This window comes from Lissotriton vulgaris, chromosome 11 (assembly GCF_964263255.1).
Source record: "Lissotriton vulgaris chromosome 11, aLisVul1.2, whole genome shotgun sequence".
NCBI lineage: Eukaryota > Metazoa > Chordata > Amphibia > Caudata > Salamandridae > Lissotriton > Lissotriton vulgaris.
In genome coordinates, this window is record NC_141699.1 from 49742929 (window position 1) to 49768259 (window position 25331).

The 25331-nt window shown below is 42.9% G+C and overlaps 1 protein-coding gene across 1 annotated transcript in view; it reads right to left on the reverse strand.

The window, feature by feature from the left end:
• Positions 1–7418, reverse strand: part of LOC147678936 (CD5 antigen-like) — a 385256-nt gene extending 377838 nt beyond the window's left edge. Inside the window, exon 1 of the mRNA XM_086944699.1 lies at positions 7352–7418. Coding sequence (XP_086800825.1) covers positions 7352–7418 — 67 coding nt within the window. The remainder of the gene's footprint in view (positions 1–7351) is intronic.
• Positions 7419–25331: the final 17913 nt, after the last annotated feature.

Sequence of the window (25331 nt, forward strand, 5' to 3'; positions counted from 1 at the left end):
CGTCTTAATAGTACTCTTACCTCATGCAATCATCCGATATGTGCCTGTTATGAAGGCCGGAGACGGCACCCCCCAGACACAAACTGCGTCCAACAGGTGCACCACCCCAACCCCGGTCTTCACTCAAACCCCTCCACTCACCTATGAACACAACGCACTCAGAAAATCATATCTATTACCAGAACAAAAAATAAAGAATTGAAAAACAATACTACAAGATAACTAAGAGGAAACTAGACAAAGAAAAAGGAGAGCAGAAGGAGTAAAGGAAGATAAAGCGAAGGCGAAGGCATAGCCCGCCCGTTAATCTCTATATCTGTACCAGGTCAGCGCTCCATGTGTTAAGGTATAGTTGGGAAGCATTGTGTGACACAGCACATCATTTGAGGGGGGTATCATGTCCATGGCACAATTTCCATGTGTAGACAATTTTCTGTCAATTCTAGATCACCCTTGATTCATTCAGGAATGTCCCATCTGCGGGGTATCTTCTGCAATGTCTCCAGTACTGGTCTCTGAACCTGTGGCCGTTACATCCTCCACCGGTGCCTGAGTGGTCTCTCATTCAGCCTGTTGCGCCAGTTGGTCTATTCAGGAAGACCTACTGCCTTCGGCACTAGAACCTTCTCTTTCTAGCTCCAAGGAGTCATCCCCATGTACCACTACCCGTTGTGTGGATCTGGAGGGTTTCTGGAACTTCCTGCGATGGCTGCCATTTTTTCCTCCTCTGGGCTTGGCTGTGGATCTCCCCGCCTCTCTCCCCCTCTGCGGCAACCACACATCACCACGTACCTCCAACCAAGCACAAGCTGCATCCAGGGTCATAAAAAAGTACATATGATCCGTATGTAGAACCTTCAGCTTTGCAGGGTAAAGGAGCATATATTTTAGATTCATGGCTCGCATCTTATGTTTCACTCCGATAAAGGATGCTCTCTGCTGCTCAACCAAATGAGTCTAATCTGGTAATATACAGATCTTTTGATTACTGAAGGCAGGGTCTCCTTCAAGTCTGGCCATGTTAAGAATGCAATCTCTGTTGTTAAAGTTTAAGATTTTTGTTATTAGAGTCCTGGGTTGAGCCCCCGACGGCTGCAGCACCATAAGTGCCTGGTGTGCCCGCTCCACAATAGGAGGAGAGCTCTGCTGTGGTGAGTGCCTCCTTGACCAATTTCTCCAAAAGGGTTTCTGGCTATTTCCCCTCCACACCCTCGGGGAATCCTACGAAGCGCATATTCTATCTGCGGGAGCGTCCCTCAGCATCTTCGACCCAGTGCTCCAGAGCTACTGTCTTGCATGAGAGTTCAGTCACAGTTGCCTTTAGTGAAGCAATTTTGGTCTGTATATCACTGACCTTCTGCTCCATGGCCAATGAGCGGTCTGTGGCAGTGCGAAGGTCAGCATGCAACAATTCAACATCTGTTGATACTGCATCTATTTTTGCCTGGACAGTCGTGCTAGAGTCTGCAATTGCTGTAAGAATCTGTGCCCCTGTAGGCTCAGGTAGATCTGCGTTAGCCTCAGTCTTCACCAATTGTATCTGATCAGCTCTCTGAGGGGTCCCCTGCGCCGTTTAGTGGTCTATTTTTGACTGCTGAGCCCCCCTTGTAGGTGATCTTTGCCCATAGTGCAGCTCTCCTCCAAACATCGGAGGGAGGCGGATGACCGGCCAGCATTATCATTCTACGTGGGAGAGGTTGGCCTTATTCCCTTTTGACATCCTTTATTGACCACGTGTACAGACATTCTTAATGAGGTAGAGGCTCTGAGTCACCTGCAGGAGAAGTAGCAGAATTGGGGGCCACTGCCGCCCTATGTGTGACCGCACACTATTGGTTAGTTGAATTTATGTCCTTTAGGCCTTCTGCACCCCATAATATTGTAGCCTAGCCTGCTAGGCTACAGTAGGGTTCATAGAATTCATCACAGCAACTTTTTATTTCAATTAAGACTCCATTTTGTACCTGATCAGTCTGTTTGGGCCTTCTGTCCCAGTTGCAGGCACCTACCTGCTGAAGTCTCTCTAAGCCAGGGACGTCTCGTTGCCTTCAGGCCTAATCGCTGCCACTGGCAGAAATGCGCGTGCTCAGAGTGTAGTTCTGGAGCTGGGGCAATCGCCTCATTCACTTACTTTCCTTTATTGGTCGTTTGATTGACCTACGCTGTCCCTTCACAGCTGAGGCCCTTGGTCCACTGGGCTCACTAGGATTAGTGTCTCTGCCCTAGGTCCACCCTCCTCACCTCCACCATAGGGATCCAGGATCAGGTCTCATAATCTGTGTGTGCCCACAAATCGCGTCGTACCACTCCCACCAGCACTGCTGAGACTTCTCCTCGCTCCGACAACACCAGGGATTGGTACGGAGCCGGGCCAGCGATGCAAGCGTGTGCCTGCACTGCAAGAGCGCCCAATATCACAGCCAGTCCCAGACACCACCTAAGGGTGCATCCCGAATCCAGTGGATGCAGGTTGATTACTCAGGCCCGGGGATCAGTGCAGCACCAGACGATCCCAGGCCTCGTAGACTTCAGGTGCACCTTCACCCAAATAGCCAGCAAGTCTCCAACACCATTTCCGGGCAGTTAGTCCGCATTCCTCTGGTGTACAACCTCTGCCCGCGTGAGGGCAGGGAGCAAGATTTCAAGCGGAGAGGCAGAAAAGAATATTCACAGCCCCCACCCCATCAATCAGAGGAGAGGAGTCCAGCAGTCCTGTCCCGTGGTCAGGTGGCCCCCGCCATGCCCTCAGCCACGCTTCAGTTTGCTCCATGTCCTGGGAAGCGTGGGCCCAATACCATGTCTAGCCTGCAGCAGGCAGCTGCTCTACCCCTCGATTTTTATTGTCCCTATACAGCGTTGTTGAAATGGGTCATACAGCACCATTATCCCTGTATACAATGAGCACAGGTTTAAGATGATGCCAGTACAGCCCGCATGCAGCAAGCAATGAGCCCGGTGTATGGTGGGGATCCTTTCCGCCATTTGACTAGCAATATACAGTGAAAAATAACGTTTTTTTGTCCTGTGTGGGTTATAATGTCTTTTATATTTATACATGTCGTTTGGTTTGTGTAGTGTGTACATGTTTTTTGATAAGGCTTTTATGTTGATTGGTTTTCAGCCCTGACGAAGTTCCCACGTCTGGGAATGAAACGCATTGGCTGAGCTGTTTTGTTGTAATAAGGAATTGCATTTGAGAAAAGCATTGGAAATGCAATAGGTCTCGCACCATTAGAGTTAGTGCTTTTAGAATTGTTTATGGTTTTTTTTTGTAAATGTTTAGCATTTTTGTTTCCTGTAGCCAATGCTAAAGAATTACAAATAAAAAAAGCCATAAACATTTCTAAAAGCTCTAACTGAAATGGTCTGAGACCTATTGCACTGTGTGAGGGTGAGGGGTTGAGGGTGAGTGAGGGTGAGGGTGAGGGTGGGTGAGTGAGGGTGAGGGGTTGAGGGTGAGTGAGGGTGAGGGGTTGAGGGTGAGTGGGAGTGAGGGTGAGTGAGGGTGAGTGAGGGTGGGTGAGGGTGAGTGAGGGTGAGTGAGGGTGAGTGGTTGAGGTTGAGGGTGAGGTGTTGAGGGTGAGTGAGGGTGAGGGTGAGTGAGGTGTTGAGGGTGAGTGAGGGTGAGTTAGGGTGAGGGGTTGAGGGTGAGTGAGGGTGAGGGGGAGTCTCTGAATTGGTTCATAATCTTTTTTTTCCTCTTGTGGCACACAATGAAATGGCCTACATTTCTAAAAGCTCTAACTGAAATGGTCTGAGACCTATTGCACTGTGTGAGGGTGAGGGGTTGAGGGTGAGGGTGAGTGAGGGTGAGGGTGAGGGTGGGTGAGTGAGGGTGAGGGGTTGAGGGTGAGTGAGGGTGAGTGAGGGTGAGGGGTTGAGGGTGAGTGAGAGTGAGGGTGAGTGAGGGTGAGTGAGGGTGGGTGAGGGTGAGTGAGGGTGAGTGAGGGTGAGTGGTTGAGGTTGAGGGTGAGGTGTTGAGGGTGAGTGAGGGTGAGGGTGAGTGAGGTGTTGAGGGTGAGTGAGGGTGAGGGTGAGTTAGGGTGAGGGGTTGAGGGTGAGTGAGGGTGAGGGGGAGTCTCTGAATTGGTTCATAATCTTTTTTTTCCTCATGTGGCACACAATGAAATGGCCTTCTTGGAAGTATAGAAAATATCAGTTCAACATGGCCGCTCACCACTATTGGTTTTACCAATGCTTCAGAAGCATTGTCAAAGCCAATACTGACAAACAACAAGCAAAGGCAAAGTGAGACTGCCTGGGATTCCTAATTCTTTTTTTTCTCTAGTGGAATGTTTGTTCACATTAAGAGCTCACCTCACACAATACACTGTTTTGTGTCAAATTAGCCACTCCGTATCTGAGCGTTCACACATTTGGTCTGGCTGATATTAAAAACAAATGTTTAGGACGTTTTTCACAACAAACTGGCACTATGACTGACTTTTCTTTTTAAACTGTGGACTCTGATCTGAAAGCCACGCATGAGCCTTTTGCAAATGAGACTGACTCTGCCCCAGCCCTGCCACAATTTGAGAGACACGGCTAGCCCACAAGCCCTGGTTCCTTTGTAAGTCCATACGGCTCTTCCTTGGTGGAAGCCAGTATTCAAACGCAGTCCACCGAAGAGCTCGGAGCCTGCAGTCGGTGCGGCACGAGTCCTTCAGCATGTCATCTATATTTGATTACCTCGCCGGACCCCCCAGGGGGACCCAAGGCTGAACAAACTAAAAATTGTCAACTTAAACGTTCGGAATCTTTGATGTTGGCACTTACATGCGGAGCAGCAGCGGCGCTACCTGAGGGCTGGCCGGCTCCGGGTGGCGTGGAATAATTTATTTTGTACATGGTTGTTTGGCAGGGACGTCGCAGGCCCCGGGGGAGATGGGGATACATGGGGTATCCAATGCTAGGCTGCGCATTAGGAAGATAAACGCGAGCAAGCCCCAGGCGAAGCTCGCTGGCAGCCAATCAACATTCAGATCTCCAGGGCGCCCTGTATCATGAAGAGCTGAGCCCGTGCCAGTGCAGCGCCCACCGGGAGCATATTCTATTTGTCTCATACATGAAACATGGTCTAGTGGGTAAATTGTTGGCTGCTGAACCGGGAAAAGCGCGTTTTAATCCCAACTTCCCGCCTTGAACCAATTGTGTGATCCTGGGCTAATTTGACTTCAGTCGCCTGCGCCGCAGTTCTCTCAACTCACTCAATTGGGAGCGCGAGGAAATAGTTTAAGCCGCAGGGTTGAGTGCTATTCAGAAACAAATAGATACCTAATTTTGACAGAGCATTACAATAAGATTAAGAAGTAAGAAGTAAGTACGGCAGTGTAGGAAATTTCCCATTGCGCGAACAGGGCGCCAGAGAGCTTTACAAATTTAAACAAAAATGCGACACGGCGGGCAGGGGAGGGGGCGGAGCGGGGAGAGGGAACAGACGGAGGGAAGGCCAGATAAGGGGAGGGGGGAGGAGAAATGCGACACGGCGGGCAGGGGAGGGGGCGGAGCGGGGAGAGGGAACAGACGAAGGGAAGACAGATAAGGGGAGGGGGGAGGAGAAATGCGACACGGCGGGCAGGGGAGGGGGGAGGAGAAATGCGACGTGCGGATGAGGGAACTGATGTGCACGCGCTTTTAAGCTCAATGCGTATGCGCATTGAGCTTAAAAGTCACGGGCACTGCAAGGAATCGCCACGATTCCTTGCAAGTTGGACAAAGAGTGGATAAGCCCCCATAGTCTCGCTTGCTCGATGCGCATGCGCATCGACAGGCGAGACCTAAAAAAAGAAGATGAATAAAGGTTTTTAAAAAAATACTACGTCTGCCTTGACTTCATCACCTGACACACCTCCTATTGCTTTATGACTAAAGATCTGGAAAACAGGGGCACTGTACAACAGCGGGTGCCGGAGTGATTGTGCGCAGGATAATTCACAAAAAAACTAAAAAAAATATTGTGAGGGACAGATTGGAAAGTCCGCCATTGGGCTCTGTTCTATTGATAACTTTAATAGCTATTGGTTCAATCTTAATGATGGCACCTTTTCATATCAGTGCAATGTTACCTTTATGATATAACATGGTATAGATGCGTTTTACACATTTTAGATTGTGGGATAGTCTTAATATTTAATTGTGGTACTGTATCGGCAGTTTTGACATGTGGGAGTATCTCTGTATTTATTGATCGGCAACAATTGTAATATAAGCATAATTTATATTAAGTCTACAGCAAGTTGTATGAAAGTTAAGGATTTTTAACATATTAATGACTGATGATTTAATACTGATTTTATATATGTTATTGTGTATTTTGTATTTATGTCTTTTATGATGAATTAATCGAATAAAGACTTCTTGAACTGGAACTGGACTGAAGTATGATGATTGATGTCATATGTTTTATGGATGTTTTGTAACTTTGGTGGTAAAGAAACTGAATAAAAGATTCTTGATTACTTGTGCCCTCCATCATGCACTGCTTATGAACTCACATATTACATAAGTCATGACGTGCTCTAAGACACCATTCAGGACATCACCGATGATATCTCAAATTACATCATTGATGATCTCATCCAATGAGTATGTTAGTTTGTTTTATAGTTTACATATCGGCAGGTAAATACTATAGTAGTTTTCTACCTGATTTTGTTCAGCCTGGGCCAGCTAATTGGTGTAAGTGTCTGGGATGATTGAAATATGTTTGTATCTTTGTATTGAAGAGCAACACTGTATGACGGTGACGATTTGTGTTCACTATGTTCCAAGCAAGTTTTTTTGGTACGGTAGAATTTTTTTTTTAAAGTGTTTTAATCAGCCTTGAGCTATTTGACAAAATCGTCTCATTTAGACAATGTCTTCTTAACATACGACTTTGTGTGATGTTATAAATTATGCCATCAGTGATGTAATATGTGAGGTTATATGCATTGCATGGTGGGGTGGAAGTCACTGACATATTCACCTAACAATAACATCACTTTAACCTTTGTTTTTTTTCAGTGAATATGTATATAGATACCTATGTATTATAATAAGTTATATTATGTCGTTGCAATATAATGGAATGTTATTCTGTTATTTGGTATGTTGTTATGGTAAGTCATAATGTGTTATGCAATATTATGTCACACCAGCGTGTTTTACCTCACTGTCCTAGAGTCATTGAGCACTCGTCCTAATTCTGTTGGTGCCCTGCAAAGGACGTGAGGTGACAAATGCTTTTGCTGCACAAAACTAACAATACAAACATACACCCAGTAGATCCTCACTTTATTCTTGCACTAAAAGCTGTACATGTACAAATCATCAGACAATGATATTGACCTGACAGACAAACAGCACTCACCACAGTCAGGGCAGAACACCGCAGATGCCCTCACGGCAAGAAGCAGGAACACAATGTACCCCAACATTTGAAGATCTGAAAGAGAGGGCGCATGTTGGCAATGTTAGTGAGAATGTCGCAGTTTGCACCTGTGTCTTAGCGACTCTCAATTGGTGAAGTCATAGACTGAATAATTGTGGTTATCATTCATATCAAGGTGCACACTGTTCCTCTCCTGCCTTTGTACAATCATAATGACTTGGAAGCATGAGGTGCCAGTGAGAGTGTCCCTGCTGTGGAACGTGCACTGTGTCTGATGAGCCTCAGCACATTGAGTCCACGGTTCATGTCTGACTTTGGACTCTGAGATTTGGGATTGAGCCAAGGACTACATGGGTCCATTGCAGACATGACAAGCACAAAGCCGAGGCATACATACACACTACACATACCAAGGCGAATTGACAACTTTGGCGTGTGTAAGTGTAAGGGGTAAGATGGTGAGTGTTTCCTCAGTTTAGGTTGTGAGAGTATGAGTTAGGCATTAGTTATATGTACATAGGTGTTCATAGGTGTAAATTACTTATAAATATGTTATAATAACAGCTAATACATGTATGATTTATTAGAAATGCATGATGATTGTGCACTGACCCTTATGGTAGTCAATGAATTATTTTTAGCCTGCTCTCCTCTACTCAATTTTTAACCACGTCACTGTATTTGGATGTGCATTGTACCTGCTACTATTATTGGTATAGTAGTTATAAATACTTGTAATAAAATCATCTGTAAATTCATTGTAAACTCATTAATGGAATTATGGGAGGTCAGTACAGTTATTCATATATTACACCCCTAAAAGGTGTGAACGCCCTAAATTTGTTTTGTGAGTAAATCCAAAAGTGGATTATACTGTCTTTTTGAATGACAACCTCTCTGACCCTGTCTTGGGTGCATCCATTTGTTGAGCATTTAAATCATAATATAAAGCTGCCTCAGTCTTGCATTATATGACATAAAGACTAATATACTTATACGTAACGACTGCGTAGACTATTTTCATTACATACTCAGCCATATAATATATTGCATAAATGTAACCCACACTTCCATGCCTAGACTGGCCTTAGACATCTTTGTGAATCACACCTAATGTACACACCGGCTCACCCTTGGTTGGGATATAATGTTGAGTCCTACCGCAAGCACATCTTGCTCACAGAGTTAAATTTCATGAACTTAATCTCCTGCTCTCTCCATAGCACTACAGTCACCGCTGTCACCACTCCGAGAGGTGAATATGGCAATTCACTTTGCAGGAATCTCCTGCGCTGTCCATTTCTCTGATGATGCTTAATCAGAGGTACAAGGACCATAATAAGGGCCAGATGTAGGTAAAAGCTGTTTAGCGAGTCCTTAATACCGATTTTTAGGGAATCGCTATTAAGGACTCCCAAAATGCTATGTAGGTAGGAATCGCAATAATTTTTGCGATTCCTACACATTGCTTATTTTCAACCCGCAAATTGTGAGTTGCAAATAAGGAATGGCTTTCTTTTCATTCCTATGGGCCAAGGGGCCCAAAGGAATGAATGTGAATTGAGAATGCAACTTACGAGTACCCAGTAGGTACTCGAAAATTGCTCCTCCACTTTCAAGGGTGCAAGGGTTCCAAAAAGACACCCCGTTGCACCCCTGAATTGGACATGTGTGCACATGTGGCGCACATACATTCCCTAAGGGCATGTATGTGTGCCACATGTCACTTTGAAAAAAGCAAAACATTGCTTTTTGAAGGGAAATTACAACTTACCAACAACTTGAAGTTGATTGTAATTTGCAACTCCTTAAGGCATTATCGCACTTTGTGATTCCCACTAGCATAGCATTTAGGGAATCGCAAATTATGATTCTCTAAATGATTGCCCTAAATGAGGAATCACAATTTTTGCGATTCCTTATTTTGCAAGTAGGTATTTGCCTACCTACATAGCACACAGCTAAATTGCGATTGCACACGCTGATATTGTGCAAATTTCAGCGTTTTCATTCGCTATTTCGCTTGCTACAACCGAAACCCTATATCTGTTTTCACTCCTTCTGAGAAGTAAATACCTCCTACTCACTCTGCTGTCATTCCCATAGAAGTTAAGTACTTTCTACTCACTCTGCTGTCATTCTCTTAGAAATTAAGTACCTCCTACTCACTCTGCTGTTTCTCCCACAGAGACTCAATGGTGCTAAAGGTGTGCTGTGTCTTGTCCAGTATCTAATGTTGACATGCTTTTCTGAGGGAGGGCACAAACTCACTGTCTCTAATCTCCTGTGATATATCCAACTCTTCCATCTCTTCTTATTGAATTAAAAGCCTCATTTTCACTGCCTCTCTTCTCTTGTTCCTCTTACTTAGTGCCTTTAGTCTCCTGTACACAAAACTGACTGCCTATAACATCCTGCACTACCTGCAATGCTCACATTTCTTATCATATTATATACCCCATGCTCACGGCCTCTAATCTCTTATACCCCATACTCACTGTCTGCCATCTCCTGCACTACTCCCAAAGCTATCATCTCTTCCTTAGTGAGTCAAATACCCCATACTCACAATTTCTATTCTCCTCTACCCCATACTCATGTTCCCTACACTCTTGTACTCCCTTGTCATTATCTGCATTTTCTAATACCTCATACTCACTGTTTCTAATCTCTTGTACCCCATACTTACTACCTGTAATCTCCTGCACTACCTCCAATGCTTTCATCTCTTCCTTATTATGTTAAATACCCAATACTTAATCTCCCTACTCGATACCCCATACTCACTGTATCTAATCTACTGTATCTCATACTCACCCACTCTATGCTGCCGTATGCCAAATTCCCTCTCTGTAATTAACTTGTACCACATAATTACTGTCACTAATGTCTTGTACCCTGTACTCACTGGCTTTGGTTTTGTGCACTTCTTCCAATACTGCATCTCTATCTTATAAAGTGAAATACTCTATACACAATGCCTCTAATATTCTGCATTCCCCACTCACTATCTCTAGCCTTCTGTACCCTGTACTCACTATAGCTAATCTTGTTTACCCAAACTCACTGTATGTAACCCTGTACACCATATTCACTATATATAATCTCTTGTATCCCAAAGTCATTGTCTCTAATCTCTTGTACCCCATATTCACTGCCTCATGTGTCCCACATTACCTTATGACTACCATCTTATTTAGTTATTTAGTTAAATACCCCATACTAAATGCCTCTTATCTTCTGTACCCCATACACACGGTCTCTAATCTCCTGTACCCCATACTCACTGTCTCTAATCTCCTGTACCCCATATTCACTGTCTTTAGTCCCCCCAGGCCTCCATTGCTACTATCTCTTTCTTGTTGAGTTAAATACCCCATGCTGACTGTCTCTAATCACCTCTACCTAGTGCTTAATTTGTTAAAAATAAATAAGCTCTGGTGCCCTCATCAGGAGGACACCCCAGCTTGCACCATTCATTGCCACTGCCAGAGGAGCAGCCAATGACATCACACGCACATCTGCCAGCTATCACACTGTGGCAATTCAAACTGTTCAAGGCCCCCAAACCAAGGAGAATAGCTTGGGAGGCAAGCATTAGTAGTTTTAATGTCTATTTGATTAATTAAAAAAAATCTTGATGTGTTCATCTCTATATTAGACAAACATGTGACAGCTGCCATTAGTGCCAGTGTTGACAATTAAGCGCTGGTGCCAAGCACAGGAAACCACTGTCTCAAATTAAGCGCATTGTGCACTCCATGTTCACTGCCTTTAATCTCTTGGATCCCATACTCACCATCACTAATCTCCTTTTCCAAACACTATATCTGTAATCTCCTTTCCAATACACCCTGTCTCTAATCTCCTTTCCCATACACCCTGTCTGTAATCTCCTATCCCATACACTCAGTCTGTAATCTCTTTCCCATATATTCTGTCTGTAATCTCCTTTCCCATACTTTCTGTCTGTAATCTCCTTTCCCATACACACTGTCTGTAATCTCCTTTCCCATATACACTGTCTGTAATCTCCTTTCCCAAACACACTGTCTGTAATCTCCTTTCCCAAACACTGTCTGTAATCTCCTTTCCCAAACACTCTGTCTGTAATCTCCTTTCCCATTCACCATGTCTGTAATCTCCTTTCCCATACATTCTGTCTGTAATCTCCTTTCCCAAACACTCTGTCTGTAATCTCCTTTCCCATACATTCTGTCTGTAATCTCCTTTCCCATACACTCTGTCTGAAATCTCCTTTCCCAAACACTCTGTCTGTAATCTCCTTTCCCATACACTCTGTCTGTAATCTCCTTCCCCATACACTCTGTAATCTCCTTTTCCAAACACACTGTCTGTAATCTCCTTTCCCATACACACTGTCTGTAATCTCCTTTCCCAAACACTCTGTCTGTAATCTCCTTTCCCATACACACTGTGTGTAATCTCCTTTCCCATTCACACTGTCTGTGATCTCCTTTCTCATACACACTGTCTGTAATCTCCTTTCCCAAACACACTGTCTGTAATCTCCTTTCCCAAACACTGTCTGTAATCTCCTTTCCCAAACACTCTGTCTGTAATCTCCTTTCCCATGCGCCCTGTCTGTAATCTCCTTTCCCAAACACACTGTCTGTAATCTCCTTTCCCAAACACTGTCTGTAATCTCCTTTCACAAACACACTCTCTGTAATCTCCTTTCACAAACAAACTGTCTGTAATCTCCTTTCCCATACACACTGTCTGTAATCTCATTTCCCATAAACTCTGTCTGTAATCTCCTTTCCCATACATTCTGTCTGTAATCTCCTTTCCCATACACACTGTATGTAATCTTTTTTCCCATACACACTGTCTGTAATCTCCTTTCACATATATTCTGTCTGTAATCTCCTTTCCCATACACACTGTCTGTAATCTCCTTTCCCATACACACTGTCTTTTAATCTCCTTTCCCATACACTCTGTCTGTAATCTCCTTTCCCAAACACACTGTCTGTAATCTCCTTTCCCAAACACTGTCTGTAATCTCCTTTCACAAACACACTCTCTGTAATCTCCTTTCACAAACACACTGTCTGTAATCTCCTTTCCCATACACACTGTCTGTAATTTCATTTCCCATAAACTCTGTCTGTAATCTCCTTTCCCATACATTCTGTCTGTAATCTCCTTTCCCATACACACTGTATGTAATCTTTTTTCCCATACACACTGTCTGTAATCTCCTTTCCCATACATTCTGTCTGTAATCTCCTTTCCCATACACACTGTATGTAATCTTTTTTCCCATACACACTGTCTGTAATCTCCTTTCCCATACACTCTGTCTGTAATCTCCTTCCCCATACACTCTGTAATCTCCTTTCCCAAACACACTGTAATCTCCTTTCCCATACACTTTGTCTGTAAACTCATTTCCCAAACACTCTGTCTGTAATTTCCTTTCCCAAAAACTCTTTCTGTAATCTCCTTTCCCATACACACGGTATGTAATCTCCTTTCCTATACACTCTGTCTGTAATCTTCATTCCCAAACACTCTGTGTGTAATCTCCTTTCCCATATACTCTGTCTGTAATCTCCTTTCCCATACACACAGTCTGTAATCTCCTTTCCCATACACTCTGTCTGTAATCTCCTTTCCTAAACACACTGTCTGTAATCTTCTTTCCCATACACTCGGTCTGTAATCTCCTTTCCCAAACACTCTGTGTGTAATCTCCTTTCCCATATACTCTGTCTGTAATCTCCTTTCCCATACACACAGTCTGTAATCTCCTTTACCATACACTCTGTCTGTAATCTCCTTTCCTAAACACACTGTCTGTAATCTTCTTTCCCATACACTCGGTCTGTAATCTCCTTTCCCATATACTCTGTCTGTAATCTCCTTTCCCATACACACAGTCTGTAATCTCCTTTCCCATACACTCTGTCTGTAATCTCCTTTCCTAAACACACTGTTTGTAATCTCCTTTCCCATACACTGTCTGTAATCTCCTTTCCCATACACACTGTCTGTAATCTCCGTTCCCATACACTCTGTCTGTAATTTCCTTTCCCAAACACTGTCTGTAATCACCTTTCCCATACACTCTGTCTGTAATCTCCTTTCCCATACTCTGGCTGTAATCTCCTTTCCCGTACACACTGTATGTAATCTTTTTTCCCATACACACTGTCTGTAATCTCCTTTCCCATACACTCTGTCTCTAATCTCCTTTCCCATACTCTGGCTGTAATCTCCTTTCCCGTACACACTGTCTGTAATCTCCTTTCCCATACACTCTTTCTGTAATCTCCTTTCCCAAACACTCTGTCTGTTATCTCCTTTCCCAAAAACTCCGTCTATAATCTCCTTTCCCATACACACTGTCTGTAATCTCCTTTCCCATACACGCTGTCTGTAATCTCCATTCCCAAACACTCTGTTTGTAATCTCCTTTCCCATACACACTGTCTGTAATCTCCTTTCCCATACATTCTGTCTGTAATCTCCTTTCCCATACACACTGTATGTAATCTTTTTTCCCATACACACTGTCTGTAATCTCCTTTCCCATACACTCTGTCTGTAATCTCCTTCCCCATACACTCTGTAATATCCTTTCCCAAACACACTGTAATCTCCTTTCCCATACACTTTGTCTGTAAACTCCTTTCCCAAACACTCTGTCTGTAATCTCCTTTCCCAAAAACTCTTTCTGTAATCTCCTTTCCCATACACACTGTATGTAATCTCCTTTCCTATACACTCTGTCTGTAATCTTCATTCCCAAACACTCTGTGTGTAATCTCCTTTCCCATATACTCTGTCTGTAATCTCCTTTCGCATACACTCTGTGTGTAATCTCCTTTCCCATATACTCTGTCTGTAAACTCCTTTCCCATACACACAGTCTGTAATCTCCTTTCCCATACACTCTGTCTGTAATCTCCTTTCCCATACACTCTGTGTGTAATCTCCTTTCCCATATACTCTGTCTGTAATCTCCTTTCCCATACACACAGTTTGTAATCTCCTTTCCCATACACTCTGTCTGTAATCTCCTTTCCTAAACACACTGTCTGTAATCTCCTTTCCCATACACACTGTCTGTAATCTCCTTTCCCAAACACACTGTCTTTAATCTCCTTTCCCATACACTCTGTCTGTAATCTCCTTTCCCAAACACACTGTCTGTAATCTCTTTTCCCATACACTCTGTCTGTAATCTCCTTTCCCATACATTCTGTCTGTAATCTCCTTTCCCATACACTCTGTCTGAAATCTCCTTTCCTAAACACCTTGTCTGTAATCTCTTTTCCCATACACTCTGTCTGTAATCTCCTTTCCCATACATTCTGTCTGTAATCTCCTTTCCCATACACTCTGTCTGAAATCTCCTTTCCTAAACACCTTGTCTGTAATCTCCTTTCCCATACACTCTGTCTGTAATCTCTTTTTCCAAACACTCTGTCTGTAATCTCCTTTCACATATATTCTGTCTGTAATCTCCTTTCCCATACAAACTGTCTGTAATCTCCTTTCCCCTACACACTGTCTTTAATCTCCTTTCCCATACACTCTGTTTGTAATCTCCTTTCCCAAACACACTGTCTGTAATCTCCTTTCCCAAACACTTTATGTAATCTCCTTTCACAAACACACTCTCTGTAATCTCCTTTCACAAACACACTGTCTGTAATCTCCTTTCCCATACACACTGTCTGTAATCTCATTTCCAATAAACTCTGTCTGTAATCTACTTTCCCATACATTCTGTCTGTAATCTCCTTTCCCATACACACTGTCTGTAATCTTCTTTCTCACACACACTGTCTGTAATCTCCTTTCCCATACACTATGTCTGTAATCTCCTTTCACATTTATTCTGTCTGTAATCTCCTTTCCCATACACACTGTCTTTAATCTCCTTTCCCATACACTCTGTCTGTAATCTCCTTTCCCAAACACACTGTCTGTACTCTCCTTTCCCAAACACTGTCTGTAATCTCCTTTCACAAACACACTCTCTGTAATCTCCTTTCACAAACACACTGTCTGTAATCTCCTTTCCCATACACACTGTCTGTAATTTCATTTCCCATAAACTCTGTCTGTAATCTCCTTTCCCATATATTCTGTCTGTAATCTCCTTTCCCATACACACTGTCTGTAATCTTCTTTCTCACACACACTGTCTGTAATCTCTTTTCCCATACACTCTGTCTGTAATCTCCTTTCCCATACATTCTGTCTGTAATCTCCTTTCCCATACACACTGTATGTAATCTTTTTTCCCATACACACTGTCTGTAATCTCCTTTCCCATACACTCTGTCTGTAATCTCCTTCCCCATACACTCTGAAATCTCCTTTCCCAAACACACTGTCTGTAATCTCCTTTCCCATACACTTTGTCTGTAAACTCCTTTCCCATACACTCTGTCTGTAATCTCCTTTCCCAAACACACTGTCTGTAATCTCCTTTCCCAAACACTGTCTGTAATCTCCTTTCACAAACACACTCTCTGTAATCTCCTTTCACAAACACACTGTCTGTAATCTCCTTTCCCATACACACTGTCTGTAATTTCATTTCCCATAAACTCTGTCTGTAATCTCCTTTCCCATACATTCTGTCTGTAATCTCCTTTCCCATACACACTGTATGTAATCTCCTTTCCCATACACACTGTCTGTAATCTCCTTTCCCATACACACTGTATGTAATCTCCTTTCCTAAACACTCTGTCTGTAATCTCCATTCCCAAACACTCTGTCTGTATTCTCCTTTCCCATACATTCTGGCAGTAATCTATTTTCCCGTACACACGGTATTTAATCTTTTTTCCCATACACACTGTCTGTAATCTCCTTTCCCATACACTCTGTCTGTAATCTCCTTTCCCATACACACAGTCTGTAATCTCCTTTCCCATACACTCTGTCTGTAATCTCCTTTCCTAAACACACTGTCTGTAATCTCCTTTCCCATACACTGTCTGTAATCTCCTTTCCCATACACACTGTCTGTAATCTCCGTTCCCATACACTCTGTCTGTAATCTCCTTTCCCAAACACTGTCTGTAATCACCTTTCCCATACACTCTGTCTGTAATCTCCTTTCCCATACTCTGGCTGTAATCTCCTTTCCCGTACACACTGTATGTAATCTTTTTTCCCATACACACTGTCTGTAATCTCCTTTCCCATACACTCTGTCTCTAATCTCCTTCCCCATACACTCTGTAATCTCCTTTCCCAAACACACTGTCTGTAATCTCCTTTCCCATACACTCTTTCTGTAATCTCCTTTCCCAAACACTCTGTCTGTAATCTCCTTTCCCAAAAACTCCGTCTATAATCTCCTTTCCCATACACACTGTCTGTAATCTCCTTTCCTATACACGCTGTCTGTAATCTCCATTCCCAAACACTCTGTTTGTAATCTCCTTTCCCATACACACTGTCTGTAATCTCCTTTCCCATACATTCTGTCTGCAATCTCCTTTCCCATACACACTGTATGTAATCTTTTTTCCCATACACACTGTCTGTAATCTCCTTTCCCATACACTCTGTCTGTAATCTCCTTCCCCATACACTCTGTAATCTCCTTTCCCAAACACACTGTAATCTCCTTTCCCATACACTTTGTCTGTAAACTCCTTTCCCAAACACTCTGTCTGTAATCTCCTTTCCCAAAAACTCTTTCTGTAATCTCCTTTCCCATACACACTGTATGTAATCTCCTTTCCTATACACTCTGTCTGTAATCTTCATTCCCAAACACTCTGTGTGTAATCTCCTTTCCCATATACTCTGTCTGTAATCTCCTTTCCCATACACACAGTCTGTAATCTCCTTTCCCATACACTCTGCCTGTAATCTCCTTTCCTAAACACACTGTCTGTAATCTTCTTTCCCATACACTCGGTCTGTAATCTCCTTTCCCAAACACTCTGTTTGTAATCTCCTTTCCCATATACTCTGTCTGTAATCTCCTTTCCCATACACACAGTCTGTAATCTCCTTTACCATACACTCTGTCTGTAATCTCCTTTTCTAAACACACTGTCTGTAATCTTCTTTCCCATACACTCGGTCTGTAATCTCCTTTCCCAAACACACTGTCTGTATTCTCCTTTCCCATACATTCTGGCTGTAATCTATTTTCCAGTACACACGGTATTTAATCTTTTTTCCCATACACACTGTCTGTAATCTCCTTTCCCATACACTCTGTCTGTAATCTCCTTTCCCATACACTCTGTGTGTAATCTCCTTTCCCATATACTCTGTCTGTAATCTCCTTTCCCATACACACAGTCTGTAATCTCCTTTCCCATACACTCTGTCTGTAATCTCCTTTCCTAAACACACTGTCTGTAATCTCCTTTCCCATACACACTGTCTGTAATCTCCTTTCCCATATACACTGTCTTTAATCTCCTTTCCCATACACTCTGTCTGTAATCTCCTTTCCCAAACACACTGTCTGTAATCTCTTTTCCCATACACTCTGTCTGTAATCTCCTTTCCCATACATTCTGTCTGTAATCTCCTTTCCCATACACTCTGTCTGAAATCTCCTTTCCTAAACACCTTGTCTGTAATCTCTTTTTCCAAACACTCTGTCTGTAATCTCCTTTCACATATATTCTGTCTGTAATCTCCTTTCCCATACAAACTGTCTGTAATCTCCTTTCCCCTACACACTGTCTTTAATCTCCTTTCTCATACACTCTGTTTGTAATCTCCTTTCCCAAACACACTGTCTGTAATCTCCTTTCCCAAACACTCTATGTAATCTCCTTTCACAAACACACTCTCTGTAATCTCCTTTCACAAACACACTGTCTGTAATCTCCTTTCCCATACACACTGTCTGTAATCTCATTTCCAATAAACTCTGTCTGTAATCTACTTTCGCATACATTCTGTCTGTAATCTCCTTTCCCATACACACTGTCTGTAATCTTCTTTCTCACACACACTGTCTGTAATCTCCTTTCCCATACACTATGTCTGTAATCTCCTTTCACATATATTTTGTCTGTAATCTCCTTTCCCATACACACTGTCTTTAATCTCCTTTCCCATACACTCTGTCTGTAATCTCCTTTCCCAAACACACTGTCTGTACTCTCCTTTCCCAAACACTGTCTGTAATCTCCTTTCACAAACACACTCTCTGTAATCTCCTTTCACAAACACACTGTCTGTAATCTCCTTTCCCATACACACTGTCTGTAATTTCATTTCCCATAAACTCTGTCTGTAATCTCCTTTCCCATACATTCTGTCTGTAATCTCCTTTTCCATACACACTGTCTGTAATCTTCTTTCTCACACACACTGTCTGTAATCTCCTTTCCCATACACTCTGTCTGTAATCTCCTTTCCCATACATTCTGTCTGTAATCTCCTTTCCCATACACACTGTATGTAATCTTTTTTCCCATACACACTGTCTGTAATCTCCTTTCCCATACACTCTGTCTGTAATCTCCTTCCCCATACACTCTGTAATCTCCTTTCCCAAACACTCTGTCTGTAATCTCCTTTCCCATACACTCTGTGTGTAATCTCCTTTCCCATATACTCTGTCTGTAATCTCCTTTCCCATACACACAGTCTGTAATCTCCTTTCCCATACACTCTGTCTGTAATCTCCTTTCCTAAACACACTGTCTGTAATCTCCTTTCCCATACACACTGTCTGTAATCTCCTTTCCCATACACACTGTCTTTAATCTCCTTTCCCATACACTCTGTCTGTAATCTCCTTTCCCAAACACACTGTCTGTAATCTCTTTTCCCATACACTCTGTCTGTAATCTCCTTTCCCATACATTCTGTCTGTAATCTCCTTTCCCATACACTCTGTCTGAAATCTCCTTTCCTAAACACCTTGTCTGTAATCTCTTTTTCCAAACACTCTGTCTGTAATCTCCTTTCACATATATTCTGTCTGTAATCTCCTTTCCCATACAAACTGTCTGTAATCTCCTTTCCCCTACACACTGTCTTTAATCTCCTTTCTCATACACTCTGTTTGTAATCTCCTTTCCCAAACACACTGTCTGTAATCTCCTTTCCCAAACACTCTATGTAATCTCCTTTCACAAACACACTCTCTGTAATCTCCTTTCACAAACACACTGTCTGTAATCTCCTTTCCCATACACACTGTCTGTAATCTCATTTCCAATAAACTCTGTCTGTAATCTACTTTCGCATACATTCTGTCTGTAATCTCCTTTCCCATACACACTGTCTGTAATCTTCTTTCTCACACACACTGTCTGTAATCTCCTTTCCCATACACTATGTCTGTAATCTCCTTTCACATATATTTTGTCTGTAATCTCCTTTCCCATACACACTGTCTTTAATCTCCTTTCCCATACACTCTGTCTGTAATCTCCTTTCCCAAACACACTGTCTGTACTCTCCTTTCCCAAACACTGTCTGTAATCTCCTTTCACAAACACACTCTCTGTAATCTCCTTTCACAAACACACTGTCTGTAATCTCCTTTCCCATACACACTGTCTGTAATTTCATTTCCCATAAACTCTGTCTGTAATCTCCTTTCCCATACATTCTGTCTGTAATCTCCTTTTCCATACACACTGTCTGTAATCTTCTTTCTCACACACACTGTCTGTAATCTCCTTTCCCATACACTCTGTCTGTAATCTCCTTTCCCATACATTCTGTCTGTAATCTCCTTTCCCATACACACTGTATGTAATCTTTTTTCCCATACACACTGTCTGTAATCTCCTTTCCCATACACTCTGTCTGTAATCTCCTTCCCCATACACTCTGTAATCTCCTTTCCCAAACACACTGTCTGTAATCTCCTTTCCCATACACTTTGTCTGTAAACTCCTTTCCCAAACACTCTGTCTGTAATCTCCTTTCCCAAAAACTCTGTCTGTAATCTCCTTTCCCATACACACTGTATGTAATCTCCTTTCCTAAACACTCTGTCTGTAATCTCCTTTCCCGTACACTCTGTCTGTAATCTCCTTTCCTAAACACACTGTCTGTAATCTCCTTTCCCATACACCGTCTGTAATCTCCTTTCCCATACACACTGTCTGTAATCTCCGTTCCCATACACTCTGTCTGTAATCTCCTTTCCCAAACACTGTCTGTAATCACCTTTCCCATACACTCTGTCTGTAATCTCCTTTCCCATACTCTGGCTGTAATCTCCTTTCCCGTACACACTGTATGTAATCTTTTTTCCCATACACACTGTCTGTAATCTCCTTTCCCATACACTCTGTCTCTAATCTCCTTCCCCATACACTCTGTAATCTCCTTTCCCAAACACACTGTCTGTAATCTCCTTTCCCATACACTCTTTCTGTAATCTCCTTTCCCAAACACTGTCTGTAATCACCTTTCCCATACACTCTGTCTGTAATCTCCTTTCCCATACATTCTGTCTGTAATCTCCTTTCCCATACACACTGTATGAAATCTTTTTTCCCATACACACTGTCTGTAATCTCCTTTTCCATACACTCTGTCTGTAATCTCCTTCCCCATACACTCTGTAATCTCCTTTCCCAAACACACTGTAATCTCCTTTCCCATACACTTTGTCTGTAAACTCCTTTCCCAAACACTCTGTCTGTAATCTCCTTTCCCAAAAACTCTTTCTGTAATCTCCTTTCCCATACACACTGTATGTAATCTCCTTTCCTATACACTCTGTCTGTAATCTTCATTCCCAAACACTCTGTGTGTAATCTCCTTTCCCATATACTCTGTCTGTAATCTCCTTTCCCATACACACAGTCTGTAATCTCCTTTCCCATACACTCTGTCTGTAATCTCCTTTCCTAAACACACTGTCTGTAATCTTCTTTCCCATACACTCGGTCTGTAATCTCCTTTCCCAAACACTCTGTGTGTAATCTCCTTTCCCATATACTCTGTCTGTAATCTCCTTTCCCATACACACAGTCTGTAATCTCCTTTACCATACACTCTGTCTGTAATCTCCTTTCCTAAACACACTGTCTGTAATCTTCTTTCCCATACACTCGGTCTGTAATCTCCTTTCCCAAACACACTGTCTGTATTCTCCTTTCCCATACATTCTGGCTGTAATCTATTTTCCCGTACACACGGTATTTAATCTTTTTTCCCATACACACTGTCTGTAATCTCCTTTCCCATACACTCTGTCTGTAATCTCCTTTCCCATACACTCTGTGTGTAATCTCCTTTCCCATATACTCTGTCTGTAATCTCCTTTCCCATACACACAGTCTGTAATCTCCTTTCCCATACACTCTGTCTGTAATCTCCTCTCCTAAACACACTGTCCGTAATCTTCTTTCCCATACACTCGGTCTGTAATCTCCTTTCCCAAACACACTGTCTGTAATCTCCTTTCCCATACACTGTCTGTAATCTCCTTTCCCACACACTCTGTCTGTAATCTCCTTTCCCATACACACTGTCTGTAATCTCCTTTCCCATACACACTGTCTTTAATCTCCTTTCCCATACACTCTGTCTGTAATCTCCTTTCCCAAACACACTGTCTGTAATCTCTTTTCCCATACACTCTGTCTGTAATCTCCTTTCCCATACATTCTGTCTGTAATCTCCTTTCCCATACACTCTGTCTGAAATCTCCTTTCCTAAACACCTTGTCTGTAATCTCCTTTCCCATACACTCTGTCTGTGATCTCTTTTTCCAAACACTCTGTCTGTAATCTCCTTTCACATATATTCTGTCTGTAATCTCCTTTCCCATACAAACTGTCTGTAATCTCCTTTCCCCTACACACTGTCTTTAATCTCCTTTCCCATACACTCTGTTTGTAATCTTTTTCCCAAACACACTGTCTGTAATCTCCTTTCCCAAACACTGTATGTAATCTCCTTTCACAAACACACTCTCTGTAATCTCCTTTCACAAACACACTGTCTGTAATCTCCTTTCCCATACACACTGTCTGTAATCTCATTTCCAATAAACTCTGTCTGTAATCTACTTTCCCATACATTCTGTCTGTAATCTCCTTTCCCATACACACTGTCTGTAATCTTCTTTCTCACACACACTGTCTGTAATCTCCTTTCCCATACACTATGTCTGTAATCTCCTTTCACATATATTCTGTCTGTAATCTCCTTTCCCATACACACTGTCTTTAATCTCCTTTCCCATACACTCTGTCTGTAATCTCCTTTCCCAAACACACTGTCTGTACTCTCCTTTCCCAAACACTGTCTGTAATCTCCTTTCACAAACACACTCTCTGTAATCTCCTTTCACAAACACACTGTCTGTAATCTCCTTTCCCATACACACTGTCTGTAATTTCATTTCCCATAAACTCTGTCTGTAATCTCCTTTCCCATATATTCTGTCTGTAATCTCCTTTCCCATACACACTGTCTGTAATCTTCTTTCTCACACACACTGTCTGTAATCTCCTTTCCCATACACTCTGTCTGTAATCTCCTTTCCCATACATTCTGTCTGTAATCTCCTTTCCCATACACACTGTATGTAATCTTTTTTCCCATACACACTGTCTGTAATCTCCTTTCCCATACCTCTGTCTGTAATCTCCTTCCCCATACACTCTGTAATCTCCTTTCCCAAACACACTGTCTGTAATCTCCTTTCCCATACACTTTGTCTGTAAACTCCTTTCCCAAACACTCTGTCTGTAATCTCCTTTCCCAAAAACTCTGTCTGTAATCTCCTTTCCCATACACACTGTATGTAATCTCCTTTCCTAAACACTCTGTCTGTAATCTCCATTCCCAAACACTCTGTCTGTATTCTCCTTTCCCATACATTCTGGCTGTAATCTATTTTCCCGTACACACGGTATTTAATCTTTTTTCCCATACACACTGTCTGTAATCTCCTTTCCCATACACTCTGTCTGTAATCTCCTTTCCCATACACTCTGTGTGTAATCTCCTTTCCCATATACTCTGTCTGTAATCTCCTTTCCCATACACACAGTCTGTAATCTCCTTTCCCATACACTCTGTCTGTAATCTCCTTTCCTAAACACACTGTCTGTAATCTCCTTTCCCATACACTGTCTGTAATCTCCTTTCCCATACACACTGTCTGTAATCTCCGTTCCCATACACTCTGTCTGTAATCTCCTTTCCCAAACACTGTCTGTAATCACCTTTCCCATACACTCTGTCTGTAATCTCCTTTCCCATACTCTGGCTGTAATCTCCTTTCCCGTACACACTGTATGTAATCTTTTTTCCCATACACACTGTCTGTAATCTCCTTTCCCATACACTCTGTCTCTAATCTCCTTCCCCATACACTCTGTAATCTCCTTTCCCAAACACACTGTCTGTAATCTCCTTTCCCATACACTCTTTCTGTAATCTCCTTTCCTAAACACTCTGTCTGTAATCTCCTTTCCCAAAAACTCCGTCTATAATCTCCTTTCCCATACACACTGTCTGTAATCTCGTTTCCTATACACGCTGTCTGTAATCTCCTTTCCCAAACACTCTGTTTGTAATCTCCTTTCCCATACATTCTGGCTGTAATCTCCTTTCCAGTACACACGGTATGTAATCTTTTTTCCCATAAACACTGTCTGTAATCTCCTTTCCCATACACTCTGTCTGTAATCTCCTTTCCCAAACACACTGTCTGTAATCTCCTTTCGCATACACTCTGTCTGTAATCTTCTTTGCCATACACTCTGTCTGTAATAAGCATGGGCGAAATTTGCGAATTCGCATTCCGCGAAATCGCGGAATTCCCCACGAAATCGCAAAACAAAAATTTTCCTGCGAAATCACAGATTTTTTTGCGATTTACCCTGGAGTACTTTGTACTGGCTAATCCAGTAAGTGCTCTCTCATTGGGTAAATGTATAGTGCTTTTACTACACTGCAGCTGCGTAAAGGGCCAGAAGATGTGTCTCCAGTGACCATGTGTGCCTGTAACACAGGCATAGGCACACATGGTCACTGGAGACACATCTTCTGGCCCTTTAAGCAGCTAGAGTGTAGTAAAAGCACTGTGGGGCAGATTTACAAGCCGATTGCGCCTCTTTTGTGCCGCAGTTGTGTCACTTTTGTGACGCAGCGGCAGCACAAAAGATGCGCCATGGTGCTGGGTATTAACAACGTGATGCATCTGAGAGATGCGTCACGTTGTAAAGCCCTGCGCCATCAGGAGGCGTTCCGGCGCAAGAGAGGGCGTTCCGGCGCAGGAACGCCTCCTAAAAGTGACTAGGTGAAATCTACAAGATTTCACTCAGTCACCTTTATGCTAATGCTGCATCAAAACCCTGCGCCTGCTTGAAGCAGGCGCAAGGCTTGACGCAGCATTGGGGAGATAGGGCCCCCCAGAGCATTGCTGGTGCTGCGTCGTGCTTGCGATGCAGCTCCAGCAATGCGCTGCTTTTACGGCACAGATGCGTGGCGCATCTGTGCCGTTTTTGCACATGGTGTGTCGCATTGTAAATGCGGCACACCTTGGGTGATGGAGCTGCGGTGCACAATAACTGGCGCATTCCTGGGGATGCGCCATTTATTGTAAATCTGCCCCTATACATTTAGCCAACGAGGGAGCACTTACTGATTAGACAGTAGAAAGTACTCCAGTTGAGTAGAGGTATTGCACAAAAAGGTGGCATCTTCGTGGACAAACGTGCAGGGCGGGATCCTTTCTACCCCCCTGTTAGACTCGTTTTTTGTGCTCTTCTGCCCTCTGTTAGACTCGTTTTGCCCTTGTTTTTCTGCCCTTCTGCCCCCTGTTAGACTCGGTTTTTTTGCCCTCCTGCCCTCTGCTAGACTCATTTTTCCCTTGTTTTTCTGCCCTTCTGCCCTCTGTTAGACTCATTTTTTGTGCCCTTCTGCCCTCTGTTATTCCCTTGTTTTTGTGCCCTTCTGCCCTCTGTTAGACTCGTTTTTTGTGCCCTTCTGCCCT